Source organism: Antrostomus carolinensis, unplaced genomic scaffold, assembly GCF_000700745.2.
Source record: "Antrostomus carolinensis isolate BGI_N321 unplaced genomic scaffold, ASM70074v2 scaffold2784, whole genome shotgun sequence".
NCBI classification, from domain to species: Eukaryota; Metazoa; Chordata; class Aves; order Caprimulgiformes; family Caprimulgidae; genus Antrostomus; species Antrostomus carolinensis.
Window position 1 is genome coordinate 47,396 of NW_010312669.1, and position 15,686 is coordinate 63,081.

Here is a 15,686-nt window from a genome sequence, read left to right on the forward strand (position 1 = left end):
ATTCCTGAGAGCTGGCTGTGTGCCCTGCCCACCCAAAGGGCTCCTGGTTACTGGGTGTGGTGGAAGCCTGTGATAAGTACCTGTGTACAGTTCACAGAAGTAGCTGCGCAGAGTTAGGACAGCAGTAACATGAAACCAGTCTTGTTGGTTTTTGTTCGTGGCCCTGGAGGCTGAAATCTGCATTCCAGATGAAACCTGCAGCAAATCGGAAGGGAGCCTTTTTTGTTGTTGTTCTTTTTTTTTTTTTTTTTTTTCTGCTTTCCTCAGCTTCAAGGGCACTCACCCAAGTTTGCTCTGGCCAGCTGGGAACTGGGACTCTGAACAGGCTCCGGGCGGTGGCACTGGAAGCTTCAGATTCGTTACTTCAGGTTTCCATCTGACATTTTTGGTGATTATGGATTTACAAAAGAAGCTCTTTATTGAAGTGGAAAGACTATGCAAAAGAATCCGTCAGGAATTTTCTGCTGAAAAGCACTCACAGCTCGTGTCCCGGGAGAAGGAAGTAGGGAACAGCCCCCTCGCAGCCCTGTCCGGGAGGCCGGTTTCCATCGCCGCTCGGCGCCTCTGAGCACGTCGGAAGTTGTGTGTCTGCAGCCAGTAGAATCGCGGGAGTCCCAGCAGGAACCACTGGTCGAATTTTCAACCGAGATTAGTGCGCTGGCATATTTTCTGTGACAAAAAGCCCTTTGTGTAAAGGAGCAAGTTGGCTGCCGAGAACTTTTTTTAAGGTGGGTCTTTTTGCTGCTCCTGCCCAGTAGAGTTTGGAAACCTGACTGGGGCTGGCGGCCGCGGCGCGGGAGGCGGCCGGAGGGGCAGGGTGACCCCGGGAGGGTGGCTGCCTTCGCGGGCCGCCCGGTGCTGCTTTGGCCGCGCCTGTGGTGAGTTCAAGCTGCTGGCTGAAGGCATGTAGTAAATATTTGTTTAAGCAGTTAGTAGCACTGCTAGAAGCAAACCTGTTCTGTACTTCACGCAACATGGAAGAAGAAGATGCGGTGCCTGATTACAGTGAGCTCTCTGACCTGCGGAGTACAGCAGAGAGCGAACTCGGGCTTTTCACTGCATTTTCTGTGAAAACTCTTTTTGGATTTACAACTGAATTTGAATCTACGGCTTCCAAAGAAGGAACAGTGCTTAAAGCATTTCAACCTTTGCACACCAATATAAATACTCATGCTAACACCTGGCATGAGAGGAATGATAATGATTGTAATGACGGCTCAGAAAATCAGCACGGCGTGAATAGTACCAGTGGCCAAGCTGACCCAATGTCTGGCAGGCAGACTGACCTGGAACGGGAGTTAGCTGAGCAAAATGAATTACTTCTTCACCATCTAAGGTTTGTACAGGCTGCTTTGTCTGAATCTGACAATGATGACAAGGATGCTATTCTTGTACAAGGTACTTTGGTTCATACAACAAGTGATACAGAGTCGGACACGGAGAATAACGACCTAGACAGCGATGAAAACAATACAAGCGAATCTGGGCCAAATAATGCTGCTTTGTCTCCTGAGGCTTTGGATGATAACAATCAAAATGAGGAAGAGTCAGAATCAGAAGGGCACAGCAACAGTGATGACACTGTGGGTACAGATGTCATTGAGCTACACCCACCAATTTCTAAGCGGCTCCCAAAAGAGCTGGATGGTATTCCGGAGCATGACTGCAAGGGAAAAGACAAAATGTTAATGGACGAGCAGTTCAGTTGCTTACTTGCTGCAGGGGAATGCCCTCAAGAACTTCCAGATGAAGAACAAAGACCTTCAGCTGATAATACATCACTCCAAAAAACAGCACTGGCTGAAAAGACGTTCCAGCTGCCCGCTTTCTTTAGTGGACTACGTGTGAGGAAAAAGGGACTAACCACAGAGGATGTGGAAACTATTACAGAAATTAAACCAAGGGAGAATGATTTAGCTCTGCTTAAATTACGCCAGCCTGTTAAGAAATCCAGTATTACATCAGGTTTGACCACTAAAAAGAAGTCAGCTGAACCTAAAGCAAGTCCTACTTTCCTGGAACAACTCTCACACTTGTTAAACATAGACGTCTCCAAGAATGAAGATAGAACCGAGGACTTTGGTGAGGGGTCTGGGGAGGCCGAGGACAGTGATGAAGCTCAAGAGAACAAAGCCTCTGGCAAAACAGAACTACGACTTCCCTCTGAGGAAATAAAATCAAGCCCTGCTGAATCTGCACTGGATGTCTTTAAAGCTTTATTCACACGGCCTCCCAAAAAAGAAACAACTGCAGATCCTTCAGAGCTAGAAGCCATAAAACGCAAAATGAGAAATGAAAAAGAGTCCTTGAAAGCTGTATTTGAAAGGTCAAAATCAAAACCTGGGGATGGACCATCAGACAAAGCTGTAGGTTGAATTACTTTTTCTTCCTAAGACCTGGAAGTAGGTGGATAAAAAATAATTTCTTTAAAAATTATTAGTGGGGACTTAAGGTCATAATGTCAGAATTGTTCTCTTCTTTTGGCAATCTCAAATTTTGGATTCCCAACTGAAGAAATCTTGGGGCTAATTTTTCAAAAGTCTTGATCATCTACAGTTGTAGCAGAATTTAGTGAGAACTGGGCATAGTCACAGCCTTTCAATTAGAAGTGAGCACTTAAAAATCAGTTTCTGATTTTAAAAGATCAATGTAAAACACTTGCCCATATGTGAAGTATGGCTCTAAATCAGTTTGGTGCTGCAAATATTTACTGTAGTGTTATTTAATAGTCTCAATCTCACTTTGTTTTCTTTCATTGAGCTTTTTATTTTTAAAAGTAATATTTCATTTTACCTTTAGGATTAATTCTATGATAAGAGCTAATAGAAGAACTTATGGATGTTTTTCAACTCAGTTTGTCCAAGATACAGAATTTAAAAGTAATTTTTTTCTTATTTACATACATATATCTGGCTTTGCAAATATTGACAAGCATTTAACATTATCCGAGTATGACTTAGTGATTCCAATTAGACTGCTCAAGTTATGGCTTAGTATAATCATTTGCAAGGTTAACATTCTTATGCATATGGAGATTTATTAGTATATTTTTAAGAAATGTAAAAAAAAAATCTATGCTAAGTTTTCATAGAACCATAATGATAAATGTATTTGAGTATGATTTGAACTCAGAACTCTTGAATGAAATGTATAACCCTTGGGTCAGCATTCCCCCAACGCAAAATTCTTGCAGCTGCATCCTTGGGCAGATATAATCGGTCCAGAAGATTGTTCTTGTGGGCTAAAGGGGGAATTATCTGAGTGATTAAATTTGCAGGATTGGACCCTAAACCTGCAGCTACGTAAGTTAATTTGCTGTGTTAATTGTACGCTCTTTCAAATTTTTATTCTTCCATAAAATTAAAAACTTTAAAAAAATCTTGACTGACACCTGGGCAGACCGATAATACCAGTTTGTAGTAAATTAGCTGTGGGGAGGAGAAAAGAGGTACTCTGGCTGTGGTATGTACAGCAATTGCAGTCTGTGTGTGCCCTTCCCATTCCTGACCTGCTGCTTCCTGCTCACGCCATTCCCTGCGCTGTGCTGGGCAAGCGGCTGTGTGGCTCACAGCAAGCCTGTCTGGGAGGCTGTCAGCTCACATGGTCGGGGGGGAAGGATAGGAGTCAGCAGGAGTAGCTTTTATAAATGTCTGCTTAATGCCCAGTCTAGTACAAATGCGTATTTTCTGAGGGCAGAGTCCAAAGGTCCTGCCTTTCCTTTTTCCTTGCTGGTGTGGGCCATTTGCGGGGCCACTTCCCTATAGGGTTTTGCTGTTGCTGCAGTTGTGTCTATGCAGTTACTCGTAGTAGCATGTTGTAAATCAGATTACAGAAATGTTAGAGATGTAAAACAAAACACAAAACGTAAACCTCTAAAAGAATGCTTGTTTAATGGGTTTTTTCCCCCCATTTAAAGCATTGTTTTAGCATTCCAGTTGACAGTGCAGTCCCATTAACAGCTGCAGCAGCACTTTGATGTGTCAGTATTACATACAAGCAAGCTGCTGGGGGTGGGGCAGGAATTTCATAAGCTAGCTCTGTTTCCAGAAAATTATATTGTCAAATGATGACTTAGGTGAATCCTACTAATGTTTACTTGTAAGAAGAGCAGAGAAGGGTCTTTTCACTCAGAAAAATAGATACAGGAAAAAACTCTAGTGTTCTTGACCACCTCCATAGTTCACCAAAGGACAGATAGCTTTCCACTCTGATATGAAGAGTTTCAACAAATCATTGTATGTCATATGCATAATGTTATTTTCCTCCTCAAAATTGTTTTTCTACACTGATTTCTTTGTATCCCTTCCAACCAACTGAGCACTGTTTCAGTCAGTAGAACAAGGCAGATAACCATTCTGGAGTACACATGTAGAGCTGAGCATGGCAGTTGCTGTTTTGGAATCAATGGATCCTGCAGACTTTAATTTTTTCTTGCGTAATTTTAACAGCCTGACCTGAGTCCCTCAGAGCAAGATGACAAGACTCCAGGGAGACTCCAGACTGTCTGGCCGCCACCAAAAGCAAAGCATGAAGAAGTAAAAGTAGGATTAAAGTACACAGAAGCAGGTAAAACAAAGAGGTGAAGCATTTGCAGAAACTAGTTTCTGACATTTTTAATCTTGTTTAATGCAGAGATGGTGATAAGTCACAGTATTTTCTTATCTAGAAAAACAGACCTTATGTTGTGGATGTGCTCTTTACTGCTACTTCTTAAGCATCTGATTTTTAAATGTGAGTGACTAAGTCTGTGTGGAAATCTAAATGCTTGCCTGTACAAGTTCATGAGGAAAGAAGAGGGGGTTTTGGTTATCCATTTCTGTTCAAATGAACAACAAAGTAGTGAACGAATGGAAACCTGACTGCCCTTTCCATTGCCTTAGAATGTGGGGCACAGTGACCTGACGGACTCTAGTCTGGCTGCAGATTTTTTTCAGGTAGTGTCCAGAGTAAAAGTAATGAATACCATTATTGCAACTTGTGCATAAACAGAAGAATACTCATATCTGCTTAATCACATTTATAGTTAGCCATGTATACTGTCCTATATGAATGTTTGAGAAGGGTATGTGTGAAGCACAGTGATAAATAGTTACCAGCTAAGCTTTCCAGATAAAAATATTTCTTTTTGTTGTTGTTATTTAGATAAATACTTATGTAACATATTTACAAGGGGAAAAAGTGATTATTGTAGCCACCACAACTCTGTTTCAAAGTTGTGTTCTTAAATACAAAACAGAAAGTCCTTGTTACTCAGAAATTAGTCATAAACTGTGGAATAGTCTGAAATACCAAAATGAAAGGCAGTTCTTCATGTACCTGGAGATTTTAGGAAATACCACCTAGAAAAGATTAAGTGGAATTAAAACCCAAGCTTTTATAGTACATTGCTGTGAGAAATTGTACAGGGTGGTGGTGTATGGTTCTTTCCAGTTCCAGTGGTCATCCATTTGGCCTTGTAAATGAGAAAGAATAAATAGGAGTTGTGGATCTACTGGTTTGTATTGTTCAGTGTATTACTTCTTTCTCCCTCTTTCCTCAGTTTTCTCTGCATTAGTCTTCCTTTCTTGTAAAATGGGGCTGATACTGAAAGTGTCAACGTTGCTGGAAGATTCAGAAAACTTGGTTTTGACAGGACCAACATGGTTCTAATACAGACAGAATTGAATCTACAGTGCTGCTTGGTCTGAGTTGTGGGTGTATCACTAGATGACCAGGACAGGTATTCAGCTGTTGACAAGTAGTGCTTCATGCTCTTTCTGTAACTCTTAGATTCTTATTATAGTCTCTATGCTCGCTGTATTTAATTTTACCCTAATAAGTATTTTTTTTTCTCTTAATGACTGTAATCATCTGTGGCAAAAACATATGCTGAAATAAAGAAAGGAAAGGAAACTAAATTAACAAAAGCTCCGTATTCTACTACTTGTAGAGAAATTAGGTCATGCTTTCCTGAAATTTGAATGGGAAGGACAGACTGGCTTAGAGCCCGTGTAAATTGTTAGTCTTTTGTTACTGTGATAGTTTGGGTGGCAGTGTCATCAACATACTGGTGGTTAGTTGCTAAGTCAAATTTTTATACAGACCAGATTCTGCATTTCATCAGTCACTCCAGTGTCTGGCAGAGAGGGATTTGAATGGAAACAAACCGCTGGTGATTCAGCTAGGATGGGACGGGAGCAGTGCTTTTAAAGGGAACAAGCAAAGACTGTGCAGCATACATTAAGAGTGCAGTGGAGTTATAGGTGTGCCTCAGTGAATAGCAGGTTTGTGTTTCATTCAGCTCTTCATGGATGCCCAGAAAGCAGTTGTGGCAGCAAGGACACTGCAAGCAGTTGTAAGTTGCATGTGATGGATCAGTTTCATCTGTTTTTCTGGGTATTAGGGTGACTGTTTTAAAGCTCTGTGTGCAGGAATGAATTTATGCAGTCTCTGCGGGTGAAGGAAGGTACTGTTCATAAGTAGTGCTGATATAATGAAAAAAACAGAGTTTGTGTTCAATGTTGGTCTTATTGCTGGGAGGCGGGGTTTGTGAGGTTTTTTAAAATGAATATGTAAGTGGCAATACAGCATTACTTCTAAACTCAGTATCTTCTCTCTGACTGTGGCTGGTGCCTTCAAAGTGCATGTATATACTGGCATTTCCCCTCATGCCCCTTCCCATCCAAAATTCCCTCCCATCCACCAGGAACTTCTTGTCCACAAAGTGGGCTTCTTAAAAATATGATACAAAGCAGGTTGATGATCACCATTAAACTGATTGGTCTCAATTTGAAACCCCATTTCTTAATCCGATGTCTTGTCTTGACAGCTAACATAAAATGAAAAAATTCTTTGTTTCAGAACAGAGTTCAAAAACTGTGTGGCAGAGATGTTTGTGATTACAGTCTTCCTCTACTGATGATCCTGAAAATTATTATCTGTAACATAAAAAATGCTGAAATGACTTGTTTTAGCTTTCAGTCAATGATTTATGTTAGTTTTTAATTTCTGTGATTAAGAGTTTTGTCTATCAAAACAAGTGGAACCTACATACAAACAATAATAATAGGCTGAATTATTAGGTAAGTATTCATTTACCACAGCTTTATTTTAGGTTTAAACAAAATACAGCTGACACAAGTGTGATCACATCCAAGAATAAATCTGGGGACATGAGTCTTTGTACTTCTAACTGAGTACAAGAATATGTGCTTATTTTACGAGGTAGCATAGATTTTTTTTTTCATTTATCATGAGAAATTAGTATTTCAAGTAACACTGAAAATTTGAAAGTTGAAATACTGTAATCTTTCTCTGCACTTTGATTTACTTCCTTCATCACCATACACTATGGCAACTACAACAGGAAGGTAGGTATATTGAGGGAGAGGATTCCTGGCTTTTTGATCTTTTCTCACCTCCTTGCCATGTTTTTCCTCATTGTTTTTGCTGCCTAGTGGAAGCAAGAAATTCAGGCTTAATTTGGCCTACGTGGCAGACATCACAATGACTCATAGCAGCTTGGAGGAGCAGCTAACTCCCTCCCGAGGCTCGTAGTCTGGCTTGATGTGTGGGAAACCAACTGAAAGACACATGGACATAACAAGGAACACATGTGTGGGGCTGACTAGGCCTGTTAGGACTATTAGAAGTTAGTGAACAAACATAACTCTGCAATAGGGATTTTTCATGCCTTTGATAATATCTTGTGTAGTCATAGTATTATCACCCCCAACACCCGAATCTTGAGTTGTTAAGCTTTGAAGTAAAGGATGATACAGTATTTTGGCATATCTTTTGTTTTCTTAACCCTTTAATTGCTGTTTCCATAGAGCAAGTGACTGCGTTGTCAACTGGCTCTCTAATTAGCACAAGCTGTTTACATAGTTCTCTAGAGAAACTAGAACTTCCTTGCAATGTGTCAGTCTAAAAGAGTTGAAGTCTAGAAAGTCTGTAGTACATTACACCATTTATATCCAGGAAGATTAGAAAAAGGGTATTTTAATTTATAGTTATAGGTTTGTTCCATGGAAATCTTTCCCGTAGAATAAAAGATGTTTCTGTGCATATTTCCCTGGTCCTAAAGTTCTGTTCTGTTTTCATTAAGGGTTTCTTTTTCTTTTTCTCCATAATTCTTAGAGAGATTTCTCCCATTATTTAAATACTAAATCTGATAGAAGAGCAGATGTGTCAGCTATTACATATGGTAAAAATGTCTAGCCAGGTAGAGGAGGCAAATTCGTATCTATACTGAGTGAACTCATCTGTGATACTATATTACATAGAATCCACATGTAATTAATGTCTCTCCTACTGCATATGACTAGACCAGCACTTGCAGCCTCTCATATCCAAGTAGAGGAGTTCAGCTGCTCATAAAACTACTTATGTTTGAAGAACAGTCTCCACATTAAGATGGTATAGATATCCAGATTCTGTGATTCCTGTTAAAAATGCATTTTTAGACATTAGTTAGACATTTTAGACATCCAAATAGTTTTCTTATAGAAAACAGAGAGAATGTAGTGCTTTGCTTAAGCAAAACAGTAATTAAAAGAGTGATTAGAGAAGTATTTGACATAATGCTGGAGAAAATGTAAAAAAAAAATAAAATCAAGTTGATACATTAATGCATTTAGTGCTTTTTTTCATTATATGTTTTCTTTTTGATTGAAATGTCTGTATTTAACATTAAAAACCCTGTTTTCTCACAGTCTGTCTATTCATCATCCTGAAATCTGCAGTGAGGTAATGCTGTCTCTATGGTGCCACAATTCCTATAACAACAGTCTGTGATGCTGTAAACGCAATGTTCAGGGTAAATAAGAAAATCAGGAGGTGACTGAAAAAGCTCTTATTAAACAAAAAGTGTCTAAGTAGATGACAAGTGAAATGCAAAATAATGGGAGAGTTTTATTGCCAAGACTCAAATATATTAAGACCTTGGTCCCCTGTGCTCTGGGTTTCTGCCCATCAAGAAAATAACTTTATGGTTGTGATGTAAATGCAGAGAATAACCAGCTTATGTGAGAGAAAGAGATGCATAATGGTCTGAACAAAGAGATGAGAGATAAGAACATGATTTCTTATCTTTCTTTAACATAAACTTCCTTTGTGGCCTTGAACAATTTGTGTTTGTCTCTAAAAAAGACCTAATGCTTGATATTGTTACTGTCCTGAGGGAAGTTTTTGTAACAGTGGCTGTTAACAGTTGGTTTCATCTTAAAATAAAAAAAATGAATTTTTTTTAGTAATTTCAGTTTATTTTATTTCAGTGTGGTATTTAGGGTTTAGGTCTGTGATTCTATTATATATTTGTTTGTAATGAATTAGATAAAGCAAGACTTCAGCAAGCAGAATATAATGCATTGGTCAAAGGTAGTGTTTTTATGGTTTGATGGTCACTGATGAATTTGATGTGACCTCAGAGTGCAGGTGGGCTGCATAAAGGGTTTTAAATTATTTTACTCCATTTTACTGCATCTGTTATGCAGCATGATGGGTGTACTTGGCCATGTTATGTCAGTGTTTCATATTCTGAAAAATAATCCTAGCTTGTTATTGAGAAGCTGAGTCTTTTTGTAGCCATATTATATTCCTTTAGTGTACCAATGACATTTTTGCCCCTTACTTATGCCAACTAAAGCTATAATTTTACGGATTTTGAAGGTATTTGGCATAGTTCTGCTTGGAAATTTCCACAGTCTCAGACAAATGGGTTGGGCATGTGCTGATCAATGCAGCAGCCACTTTTCCAGATATCTTGCAGCCCTGTCTGCTAAGATTTATTTTGAAAATATGAAACCCCCACAACTCAAAATCAAGCAAGCAACAGAAGCTTCCTTTGCTTTTCTTGCCCGATCTCAGCTGATACTGTAATTCCTACCGTGCCTCTTAGGATAGGAACAAAAGGAAGATTTGTTGTTAAGATGCTTGTGTTCCATTTCCAGCCTTTTTGCCACCTTCTGGAATGACTTCAAGAAAGTTGTGAGACCTCTCCAAGCTTCAGTTCACCCATTTGTAGAAAGGAGATGAGAATCCTGACCTATTTTTCAAGCCAAATTCAATTCCTTTTCTGTTTATAGGCTGTTAGAATTAGGTAGAGATGCAGAGTGGAAAAGCATACTGATTTCTTAAACTTAGCACTTACAGTATGGTGACTGTATTTCTTTTACTGTAGGTTTGGTTTGTTTTTTTTAAATGCAGGCACCACGATGGGTCCTACCAATGTGATGTTGCAAAGGCCCAAAACATCCAACAGAGGAAATGATTCTTGTTGTGTAATTGAAGCACAAGGAAAGAGCAGTTCTGTACAGTACAAGGAAAGAGCAGTTCTGTACAGCACAAGAAGAATGACTTTGTATGTTATTTCCATGGTTTTATTTCAAAATATATGAGGCCCTTTATATAACAGAAATGCCTCTGAGTTTTATTGAATTCACTTTCCTGTTCTCCAGTCTCACTGTTCATGTGATCTGAAGTTCTGTTTGGCCCAGCCTTTGAACATGAGAGATTTAAATACCAGTCTAAATGAAACTCTGAGTCTCAACACTCATGCTTTCTGAAAATTTGCACCTGGATTTAGAACTGCTTTTGGGATTTCTTTTTAGTTAAATTCAGTATCATCCCTACCAAGTTTGACCACTCTGCTACAGCACAAACATGTACTCTTATCTCTAAAAAACTCAACCTTATGTATTGTACATTTCTTAGTCTTGTATCTATCCATGTTTTAAGTTTGTCAGCAGTTCTAAACTTGAGAATTGCTGAGAATATACTGGGGAAGTGGTGTGCTTATGTGTGTGGATGTGTAGCATGCCTACACTCACCCACCCACCCACCCATATTTGAATACGTACACACTTATACTGCATGTATAGTACACGTGTATTCTCAACATATGCACACTATATATAGTACACAGTGATTGCAAAGGTGCCATAGATCTAGAATAAGTGCTTGGTGTTTTAAATTTGTGCTAGATGAGGTAGATAGTCTGCAACTCATCAAATAAATTCTATAATAAATTTGTTCCTCATGTTTGGTCATCAGATGTTATTTGTTTACCATATTGCATTGGTGAATGTGATCCTGTAATAGATTGGTTTTGTAAATATGAAGTAGGATGTTTATTGAGAAAGAAATCATGGTGAATGTCCCCAGAAGCAGTACCTCTAATGTTGCCTTTCTGGGAGGATGAAAATGACAAGTGAAACTATTCGTTTCTGCTATCAAGTAGATGAACTGTAGCTGTAACCACACCTGTGACAGGAGAGGAATGATCAAGTAGATAAGTCACTCAGGTGACTATTTCTGAATAGTGCTTTATACTGCTTTGCAGTCAGAAAGAGTAAGAACTATTTTTTTCATTTCCATAACAGAGAATCAAGAGAATCAATCATTTCCTTCAGGAGGCCACTTTTCTGTGGGTATAGTTCGGTTGTTCTCAGGGAGTTCATTGTGTGTTGTGAAGTTACTTCATCTTCTGTAGCAAGTTAACTCGTATCTTCTGTATTATCTCAGTATCCAGACAGTATGTAAGATACTGGACTGTTGGCTTGTTTAGGACTGTTTGTTCTCCACATATCCCTCTCCATCTATCTCCCTTCCTCACATCTTCCATATTTTCACTGTACCAGAATCTTTAAGGTGCTGAAAATGATTGAAATTTTAGGCTTGGAGGGTTCTTCCTTCCCTTAAAAGTCCAAAAAATAAAATTAAGTTAAAGTGAAGGATGTCTGCTTATTTCCCAGTCTGGGGAGTTGACATCCTTACATATATATTGTATTATGGGGCTGTAAGAGTTCAGGATCAATGGAAAGTAAAGAAAGGACAGATAGCAGAAGATGGAATGGGGCGAGGGAAGAAGAATTAAAATAATGTGTCAAAACTACATTCAGTATTATTTAGCCAATCACTCATCCCTAAAAAATAGGTAATTTAAGAATTTCTTGAAGCACAAGTAATTTTTAATTTCCTGTTTCTAAAAGGATGCTTAAATGCAAAACTTAGTGAAATTGATGTTCAGAAAGTTTAACAAGGTCTGCCAACCTTTTATAAGCCATAGCTTTGGTCTTTCTCTGACCAGTCATCTCATAACAAATGTGTAAGGCACAAGTTGTCTACTTAAAATGTTGCATTTATGTAGTGTTTCAAATAAACGTCTGTATTTCTCCCGGTGTTCCTCCTTCTCTGTGAAAATTAAGCTTTAGATACACCGTTCCATGATTGAACAAATAACATGTTTTGAAAGTTTCTCATGGCTATGTTTATTGGAATAAAATCCTGAACATTTGCTGCTTTTTAGGACTGTAGGCTGAAAAAGCCTGGAAGGTCACATCAATGCACCTGTAAAAATAAATACAGAAATAATACAAAAGGTGCAGCCGTGGTGAGTAGATTCCCTTCTGACACCTGGTGGTTAAAGGGGAAAATACGTGGGGAAGTAATGGAGAAGGAAACAAAGGCTATAGTAAAAGGGAATATTAAAAATGTTGGGACTGAGGGTTACCAGGGAGGGAGAAAAGATTAAGAAACCCTTGGTATTCTGAAATGTAATGAATCAACTCAATTAAAAGTTAATTATTTCCTTTATGCTACAGGGTGTGGTACATCTCAAGAGGGGTAGATTGCACTCAAGTTTTCCAGCTTTTGTTCTTTAATTACTTTCCAATTGTGTTAGCATTATTTTGCATGTTTCCACATACTGAGTTTAGTACATAAGAGTTTTTATGAAAATGAATGTACTGACCAGAAGTGGCTATATAGGTCAGTTATCTTCAAAGCTTTTACTTTCTATTTGAAGTTTTGAGATTGTGGCAGAGAATGTTCCTAAATTGCTTATGCAAAGTTTGAGTAACTCATCTATTTGAAAGATGCATTATGGAAATTTCTGTGGGAAAGGTTTTCATATAAGATTTTATTTAAAATTTTTCAAGTAGGTAAGTTGTTTTAGTATCAAAGAAGAAAAGGTATTTCTTGCACAGCGTAGTTTTGAACGCTAATAGAATAATGCTGAATAATATTTGAGTGTTTATACTTGCTTTTGGCAAAAGTTTTGGAGAATAGAATTTTGGAAATTGCCATTCAAAACATTGTGACCCACCATATCCAGTATTCCCAAAGTTGTAGGTTAAGTTTTCAGGTCACCAGATTTACCAGCAAACGCCTGTACCTTTTCTTTTAGAAATGGTGAGGAAAAGCGCAGCTTGTTCAGTTTCAGGAGAACGATTTACATGAGCATGCATTGTGTATATTTGTAAGTGTTGTTGCTGCTCTGTGTTCAGATAATTTCTGTGTGACTATATAACTGAACATAGATGAAGCATTTGTATAAATTACGTAAGTTGCCCAAAACATTCAGATTTTATTTCATGTTTGGTTTTCTGTGCTTTAAGGAAGAACATCCGTGCTATACTCTGTTTTCTCTTGGCAAAACAGTGAAGCATGCCTAATACTTTACTAATCATTAGTAATATCTTTCTTCTATGCTTTATTTATACCAGCTGGTGGCATATGTCATACACCAGCCACTGTTATTGCAGACTCTGTAATTTTTTTAAAAAGTGCATGTTTTAGAAACAACTTAAAAAGTGAAACAAGGAATTCTTGGAAGCATTAGAAGATGCAAACTTGCATCTTCTAGTCAGATTGTATGGAAGGAATCTGTCAGAAGAGGCTAAGCGTTCTGATCTGCGTTGCTCTCCTTGCAACATGAAAAGACAATAATGAGTGAGCACTGTTGTTTCCAATTGAAAATCTTCAGGAATGAATAAATTATTTAATCATTCTACAGTGTGTGGTGTGCAATTCTGTGTATATATCAAGCTGAGAGCTTTCTAGAGATATTTGCAAGTTTGTTTTCATAGGTGTTACTACATGTTACCTATGGTTAACTAAGTAATGTCCACAAGATTTTTTACATGGTAGAAATTTATTTAAATACTTGCTATTTGATTTTGATTTGATTTGGTGGACAGTGCTAATATCTAGGAATACTTAAGAAATTAAGCAATTCATAAATAGTTGATATTTTTTTGCAAGACAAAATGTTATAAACGGGAACTGAAAATAGTCTGAGGTATATGTTTGTAGTAATGAATAAAAAGCAGGGAGTCTGCCAGACTCCCTCCTAGAATATGTATTTAATGAGTGTGAAAATATAAATTCCCTGTGTGAACCTTAAATACAAACTTACTTATGCTTTTGTCTCTAGCTCACCTAAAGCTTTACAAGGAGGGACCACCAGGTGGGTGGAACAGTGTAATGTTGTCCGTCTGTCTCTAGTCTTTGGTCTCTTTTGTTACTGCAAAGGCAGTATTTACCTTTCCTTGATGGAATAAAAATGGTAAAGGCAGAGTTTGCAGCACCTACCACTATTTAGAACTAAAAATTTAACAAAGACTACAGAAGTTCTGTAATATAGACGAGGAACTGTTTTCAGTATTCTAGTTTAAGTTACTTCAGTTTCAGTGGCCGCCGTCCCCCTAGAGTGTAATTTAGGTTGATTTCTTTGACTTTCAAATCCATCCCACAATGCTCACTGTGGAATTTTGGAAAGTTAAGATCTGAAGTCTGATTGGAAGAACATCACAACTGAGAACTGGTGTATTCCCTCCTCTCCTTCCTCTCCTTCCTCTCCCCCCATTTCTCTTCTCTGTAAGCAAACTCCAGGTAAATAGAGATAATCTAATATGCCTAATAATTGTGCTTGATATAATCTGGCAGTGCTTATTCTAAAAATCTTTGAAGCAAAGACTGTAGGTGTAGTGAAAATTGGGCTGGAAAAGTTCTCTCTGAGTTGGTGGGCTATAGTCCTCCATTGTGAGGTTTATTTTATATAAAACTGAGGTAACAGCTGAATTTAAGCAAAAAGACAAGGTGAAGTGAATTAACAAATTATGAGAAATATTGTAACAACATACTTTTACTGATTTGAATAAATATTGCATATAAAAATGCGAATTGAAGCTTTTTGTACATGAACTAGTTTTGCCCTGTTTACTAGTTTAGTACTAGTCATTTTGTAAGGATTAAAGGGGATGATAGTGTTTTACTTTTCCACAACCTTGATGTATTTGGACACACAATGCTCCTTATTCAAAACAACAGCACATTTAACACTGCCAAAGAAATACAATAAAATCCCATTGAAAACTGTGTGAGGGCTAATTACATACTAACTGATGATGCCATTAGCAATCAATCACTAGGGATGTTTTTTGAAGGAAAAGGTGATTTAATTGTGCTTTAAGAAGGGGAATGAAGGCTATTAACCCGATTTATGGAAGTTTGTTTCAGATATAGCCCCTGCTGTGTCTTTCTGCGTTTTCTTACTCAGTTTTGTATCCCACCAAGAGCAGGACGCAGAACCCTGGCCCTTGTTGCATTTCAAGTAAAGCTTAAGGAACTTGTTTTCTACAACCTCTCATGACTTGCAAACTCCTTTTAAGCAGCTCTTTCAAATTATCAAGTTATTGAATATGTGATAGCTGACTGAAGCTGAGTTGCAATTCAGTTTGTTTTAAAATAGGATTTTCTGATACTATTCCTCTTTTTTCTACAATGACTTGTCAGTTCTGCAATTGCTTGCTGAAGTAACTGACATAACTGGATAAGGCATGTTTCAAAGTATTTATATTTTTCAGTGTATATGGAAATGAGAGAAAGCTACATCTGGAGGGTCCTGCTGTGACAGCTGAGATACC

At 38.1% G+C, this 15,686-nt stretch overlaps 1 protein-coding gene across 1 annotated transcript in view; it reads left to right on the plus strand.

Moving 5' to 3' along the window:
• Positions 1–941: 941 nt before the first annotated feature.
• The window catches only part of FMN1 (formin 1), a 143,809-nt gene continuing 129,064 nt past the window's right edge, over positions 942–15,686 (plus strand). Inside the window, exons 1-2 of the mRNA XM_010167059.2 lie at positions 942–2,366; positions 4,449–4,566. Coding sequence (XP_010165361.1) covers positions 975–2,366; positions 4,449–4,566 — 1,510 coding nt within the window. The 5' untranslated portion in view covers positions 942–974. The remainder of the gene's footprint in view (positions 2,367–4,448; positions 4,567–15,686) is intronic.